This window comes from Coptis chinensis, chromosome 6, assembly GCF_015680905.1.
Source record: "Coptis chinensis isolate HL-2020 chromosome 6, ASM1568090v1, whole genome shotgun sequence".
In the NCBI taxonomy this organism is placed as follows: Eukaryota; Viridiplantae; Streptophyta; class Magnoliopsida; order Ranunculales; family Ranunculaceae; genus Coptis; species Coptis chinensis.
The window spans coordinates 29792050-29798946 of record NC_141461.1 but is presented as its reverse complement, the minus strand read 5'-3'; the positions used below and the strand labels follow the sequence as shown (position 1 = coordinate 29798946).

Sequence of the window (6897 nt, the reverse complement as noted above, 5' to 3'; positions counted from 1 at the left end):
ACATTTCCTAGGAAATCAGAGGCGCAATCGAAAGACTTAAAACCTAACACATTCAAAGGCCACATTCCATAACATACCTTTTTACGACAATCAAGTGGAGACAATATCTCGAAGAAGTGAGTGGGGAAAGAGGCTTACCCGGACATTCAGTTGTGAAAATTTGTGCCGTATTCATACTTGCTGCCAGTTGTATAACAACCTCTCTTGCTTCCTCTCAGTCTATAGCTTTTTCTTCCTAAAGGCTACTAATTAAACCCTGTTGGTTCAGCTAAACTGCAGCTGCTGTTCTTTTGCCGGGGACTGTCATAAATATGGCCTTGATGCTATCATGCTCAGTGATGTCCTTTAAACGAAGTTTCTTCCTTTTGCTCTGTCGGTAAATTACATTTTCTACTCTTGGATGAATCACCTAAGACCTGCACGTCCAAGCCTTCCAACTACAATATCTAATGTGGAATCACCTAAGACCTGGTCATTAAGCAACTAAGACATTCCTTTTATGTTTCTTGTTTAGGTTAAGAAACATTGATAATTAAATATGTCATCGTCTCCAACAGACCAAAAAAACCACTGGGAAAACAAAAAATGGAAATACAAAGAATATAAACACTAAAATCGTTAACTTCATAATAATGGTAGATTCAAAATTCATATAGAAAACCAAGTAAAAAGGCTACACCATTTAAAGCAACATAGAAGTTGTAGTGAACTTTCTTGGAGTAAATCAACTACCTAATATCCCCTATAAGGTTCTCCTGCATTAAAGAAAACCAAAAGCATAGTAAGGATAAGTTATTAAAAAGTTAAAAACACCATAAAGTATTTTTGTTTGAAATACGCACCTTCCTCGATTGCTTGAAAACTTCTTTATACACAATGTTCGTGTATATCCTTTTGGCTCATCATCTTCCCTTTTGATTAGAAATTTTAGCCCCTGCCTAGATGTCGCTCTCGAAACAAAGAACATATAACTGCCCATGTGTGAAAAATGGGCGTGGTAAATAAACACCAACATGGTTGAAAGTTTGTCCTTGACTCTTGTTTCATCATTCGCGTAACACACTTTGATGGGGAATTGTTTCCTCTTGAAGACAAACGCCACTTTGTGTCACTTGGAGATAGGACAATTCTTGGAATATAGACAGTTCACCTATGTTTGTACCTGTAATTATGAATTTGCTTATATGATTGTAAAGTTCTAAATATAATTGAATAAAAGAATATTAATTGGATCAATGATTTTTCGTACCCGTTATAATTTTTGCTTCAATAACTTTGGATCCCATCCTTGTCACAATCAACCTAGTTCCATTGCAAAGTCCCGCACTTTGGTTCAAATTCCGCATTAACATTATAGGAACACCAACTTTCAGCTCAATGTTATGGTTTGGTAATCCAGAAAACTGAAGAGTATTCAAAAATTCAGTAGGAAAGAGAACGTCCTGTTCAGCAGACTTTCCTGTAAAACAGTGAAGTAATAAGATAATAAAAGTTAAATTTTGTAAAAGAAAAACAGTTATTTATATAACTACTTTTTTTAAGGTGGTAACCTTCTATAGGACAAAGTGTGTCTGCACTCAAGTAACTCTGTAAATCTCCTGGAAGTGATGAAATAATGTATGAGTTGATTTCATCAACTGTTTCATTCTTGGGGGCCAAGATGCTTCTTTCCTTGAGGTACTTTACAGAACCGTGATTGTTTGCAAAATCTGGATAAATATTTGAAACAATATCTTTAATTGAGTCTTCTGATTCAGGAATAAGAAGATCATCTGGAATTTGTATCCATGTTGGTTCAATATCGTTCTCCATAGAAATTGCTGGCAACTTTCCGTCTCCTAGATCTAGAACCCATTTGCTGAAATCTTCTATAGAGCTAGCTATTTCTGGATTCACATTGTCACTTTTTAATCTCATGTTTTGAGTCAGATGAAAAACTTTACATTTTCCCCAGATTTTAGATCTGTCAAATAGAATTAAAGATGGCAAAATTAAAAATTGCTCAAGGTTACTAAACGAATTATTTGATAAAATTAAGATTGTTTGATATATTCAAAGTGGTACCTGTTTATTGAAGCGTCAACAATGTCACCTCGTTTACCCCTTGGAATAACTGGCAAAATCTGTCTGAAGTCTCCACCCATTAAAAATGTTTTGCCGCCAAAATATTTGTTATTTTCATCCATTATGTCTTTTAAAGTTCTGTCGACAGCTTCGAATCCGTGCCTATGAGTCATTGGAGCTTCATCCCATAAAATAAGATCTGCTTTTTGTATTAGCTTCGCCAGTTCTTCATGTTTTGAGATTTTGCATGTCGACTCTTCACTGGTAGGAATTTCAATATTGAACCTAGAATGTGCTGTTCGCCCACCTGGTAGGAGTAGTGATGCTATTCCAGAAGAGGCAACTGCAAGAACAATTTTACCTTCAGATCTTAGCTTTGAGATGATAGTTTTGTACAGATACGTCTTTCCGGTTCCTCCACTGCCGTAAACAAAAAATACACCTCCATTCTGTGAATATACTGCTTGGGTGACTGACTGGAATACTTCACGCTGTTCATTATTAAGGACTTCATGCATTCTAATGTATTCATCACGCAGTGAACGACAATCATACTCAAGTTCTCCTGCGATCAGTCTATTACCAGTTGGCATCTGGTCTTTCATATTTGGAAATGGGAAGTCATTGACCTTTGCCAAAGTTTTACCTCTTCTGAGCATGATTTTTTCAATCTCGCATAGAGTGTAGTTCTTTATTTTCTCCTCTGATAAAACCAATGTCTGATTTCCATTGATTCTTCTATACTGAAATAACATGTCATCTCCTAGTGCCTGGTGATGTTTTTCCCATAGTTTTTCAGGAAATGATATCTCGCACATCAACATTAGTGTCACAAACAGCTCTCGCAATGCTTTAGGACATAACCATCCGCTAGCTTCTTTTAGTGCATCATCCCACTCTTTGTCATCATCGAGCAAACCTAGTGCCTGGCAGGTAAATTTAATTGAACAATTAAATATGTATAGTTTAAAATTAAAATTCAGCATATATTAACTTCAGGAGTTTTTCAAAATAGACAATAGTAGTGTGTATGTGTTTCCTAAGTTTATTAGTAAAAGTTTTAGCAGAGTCCCTTTTCTTTATTGTCGGATTAAGTATGCTCCTCCAAAAGTGCTTCCACCGTATCAACCAACTTATACACACTCTTGAGACGAAATCTTGGCACGAAAGTCTCTTAGCAAATGTTTTGTAAACACTATTTCCTTAGGGAAGACATCATGTGCTCGGGTTATTGCTAATGAAGCAGTAAGTAATGAAAAACTATTTCCTTTTTTCCTCATTAATACACACATTTGTCAGTTTCCGCCTATAAATAGACTTACATTTGTGACCTGTTCTACTTGAATTTTTTTTGCTTGCAAGAAATCCTATTTTCTGTTACTAAATTCAGCTAAACATGATTTACCATGTTTTGTTGTCATATCTATTCCTTTCACTTTATTTTACTTTGTTGTCATGACTCGACCGCTAAAAGAAATGTGTTGTTGCCCGTGTTGTTGCCAAAGGAAGCAACAGGATACTTAGTGATGAGTGATGACCTAATGAGCGGATGGACTGCCTTTCTCTGTTCAACCTTAACCTACCTGAGGTTTGGGTTAAAGGTAGGGTAAGTTCTAGAAACCCACAGACATCACCCCCACCAATGCAAACACACATAATCCAAAAAAGCTTGCTAAATCTTCTTACAAAAGACGGGACCGGGGTAGGCCTTCATCTTGGCAGCAGGGCCAATCAACAGCTCCAAACTGGGGTATGGATGAACACTACTAACTTACTTCCACATATGCGTCAGGCCATACTTGCTTTGGTTTTTTCTACGTATATCATGTTCATTGTGAGTGCATGAATCCCAAGATGCAAGCTGGCGGTCATTGATTTAGAATCCTGCTACTTCTTATACATGCAATTATTTCTGCATTATATATGAATGTTGTTCTGTCTATATTGAAATAAGAACTTTATGTATGTAATGTGCAAAACATTCTCTCTAGTACTTTTGAATAGCCTATAAGACCATGGTTTACATGAGACAGGAATGGAGGCAACCTGGAGAGTACCGACTGAAATGGCTTTCACCTCCACTTTTCCTTACTTTAGGAGGTATTTGACTACATCCAAGTTGCAACCTTCATATGTTCCGGTGAGTCTTTTATTTTTTCTTCTTTACATTCTTTTTATATATTTCTCATTGTGAAGACAGAAGACTCTAATTAATTCAGGCCTAGATACTAAGTTTATGTAAACAGTTGACACCATAAAAAGCTTGTATACATCTTCTATGCCTGTAATCTATATTTTCGTAATTACATGTGGTGACTCTTCAAAATGTCAACGTAGACTTCAATGGAACTCCTTCCATTAATTAGGATATTCATTTGATAATGAGCAGTGGCTTAGACTCCTCAATTAATACCCAGCTATGGGGTTCATCTCTGGTAATGTGGCTTTCAAGTCGAACCACCTAAAGCTGATGCAATTGTGTTGTCTCCCTTTTGAGTATTTAGAAGATGTAAAAGCTTATATTAGTACAATGAGTCTGTCAGTGTGTGTGTGGTAAACAGTTAAATTATATTTTGGTAAACAGTAATTCAACAATATAGCATGGTAAAAATGACATTTAAATTATATTCATCTAGAAATAACTATGTGTTGACATGATTATGTTGTTTAACTTCCCAAGATCCAACAATTATAATGATATACGAAAACAAAATTTCATAAGTTACCTCACACGCTGCTTTGAAAGTAGGATAAATAGTTCCATTGACTGTTCTGATTTCTTCAAAACTTCTAGGACCTTTGACAATATTAAGCAACATCCGTAAGTAAAATCTCTCCCCTGATGTAGGGTGAGCATAGTAAACACGGCCGATCTTTCTTTTACCCTTTCCCCGTCTAGGAGTCCACACTTTGTCATTGACTTGCCAAACCCATTTAGTGGGAAATTCCATATAAGTAAGTTCTCTAGCAGATGGATACATGGCATTGGCTTTAAACCATTCTGTAAATTTGGTTTTTGAAGCTTTCTCGCGTTTGATGACTTCTTCTGGTAAATCATTGTCACCATAGTAGACAATTTGTTCTCCTTCAAGATGAAATGGCAACCTTTCTACGCTTTGGGTCTCTCAGATTGAATTTCAAAGTTTAATAATCTCCAACATGCTTCAGAAGCAGAAAGATAACGACAATCAAGAAAACGTCCAACTTCGTCCACATCTCGAATGATTTGCTTCCCCGTGTCTACATCTGTTGCGACATTCTCAACAATAAAAGCAGTGGCTCTATCTTTGCCCTTGTTAATATATTTGAAAAGATACTTGATCGACCTTGCCTTATTACAATGCTCAACATTTATGTGTGCTTGAAATTTAACACACAAATCAACATTATGTGGTATTACCCACCTATTGTCCAGTTCCTCAGTCTTATCAAACACTTTAACCGTTACTTTACGACCATTGTTTCTTCTCATATAAACGGTGAAGTCATTGTGATCAATTGTAGTATCACTGTTAAAAGCCTTCGGATAGTGTTTAGAACATTTATTTTCCAACATACATGGCGAGCTTGGATTTTTATCTCCACAGGGTCCGTGTATCATAAACTGTGTAACTGCTGCATACGCAACTTTATCTTCTGGGTCAGGAAGCTCGGCTGATATTAACTTATTTATCTGAGCAGGAGTTTTGGGCTTGGAACTATTATCCAAGAAAAGCAATATATGAGCATGAGGTAATCCTCTCTTCTGAAACTCTATTGTGTATATTGCTGCAAAAACAACGAAAAGACAATAAAAGAATTTAAGGTAACATGTGGCTGTAATCAGCCAAGGTGCAATAGAAACCTGGATTCTATAGGTCATCTACCTTCTCAATAATGTCTAAACAGTTAACACAAAAAAGTTTTTAGATGCAATAGCAACCTATACGTCGCATGAGCATTGGCATCCCGAACCAATTGGATGCTTCCTAAACTCCCTTTGTTGTATTTGCCTAAATGAATATGCAGCTCATGGAGCATGTCCTCGAGATTTATATACTGTTTGTTTTAACTATTGCAAGCCTATCTATGCGAAGGTGATGCTTTCTTGGCCTTGGAGGAAGCCAATGCAGCTGAAAATTCATACACAGTAGCTTTGCAGATTGATCCATCTATTCGTCGATCTAAATCATTCAAGGTTATAGTCAATTTTTTGGCAGTAGATAAGTTCAGTTCAAGTGCATTTGTTGCTTAAGACATCTATCCAACAATATAGTTTGTATAATGGATAATCTGATTTTGGGAATTGATTATAATATGAAGTGATAAACTTATAGGGTGAATCCACCCACATACTTTGCATCTTGCAAATACAATTTGACAAAAACCTTGGCTTTTATCTCTGCTGAAAGCAGATTGCCAAACTGTATATGGAGAATGTTCTTTATACACATCTAGTCATCTACATGTTAAGTTCTCTGTCATTCATGGCCACTACAAATTTTAACTTGTGTCACCGTTAGTTCCAATAGAAAGACGTTTAAAACCTCTCTTCTAGTTCTTTATGATGATTATTGTTCTTAAACTCTTATCCCACATTTTTCGATTTATTATTAAAACTACTCTTCTAGTTCTTTGTAATGATTATTGTTCATAAACTCACATCCCACATATCTTCTGACATTCAATCTTTTGGTCAAAAGGCCCTTGTGAGGGGGCACCATGTCAGGAAACATTACAGATCGATCATATGGTCAGAAGGAATTGTGGAGAAAGTAATTTTTCACTGGAGACGGAAAGGAAGTGGCTTGCGTGGGTTCCAGTCGGATGCAATTACCGGGGGCTCAAGTGCGC

General features: G+C 36.4%; 2 protein-coding genes across 2 annotated transcripts; both read right to left on the bottom strand.

Annotated features, from left to right (window-relative positions):
• Window positions 1-1232: 1232 nt before the first annotated feature.
• Window positions 1233-1917, bottom strand: LOC147492507 (uncharacterized). Its single transcript, XM_086567534.1, has 2 exons — window positions 1551-1917; window positions 1233-1459 (listed from the first exon to the last, which is right to left on the bottom strand). The coding sequence occupies exons 1-2, from the start codon at window positions 1915-1917 to the stop codon at window positions 1233-1235; spliced, it is 594 nt and encodes a 197-aa protein (XP_086423660.1).
• A 94-nt stretch (window positions 1918-2011) lies between these two features.
• On the bottom strand, window positions 2012-5286 carry LOC147492506 (uncharacterized). Its single transcript, XM_086568745.1, has 2 exons — window positions 4791-5286; window positions 2012-2990 (listed from the first exon to the last, which is right to left on the bottom strand). The coding sequence occupies exons 1-2, from the start codon at window positions 5043-5045 to the stop codon at window positions 2034-2036; spliced, it is 1212 nt and encodes a 403-aa protein (XP_086424871.1). The 5' UTR covers window positions 5046-5286; the 3' UTR covers window positions 2012-2033.
• Between the last annotated feature and the right edge of the window lie 1611 nt (window positions 5287-6897).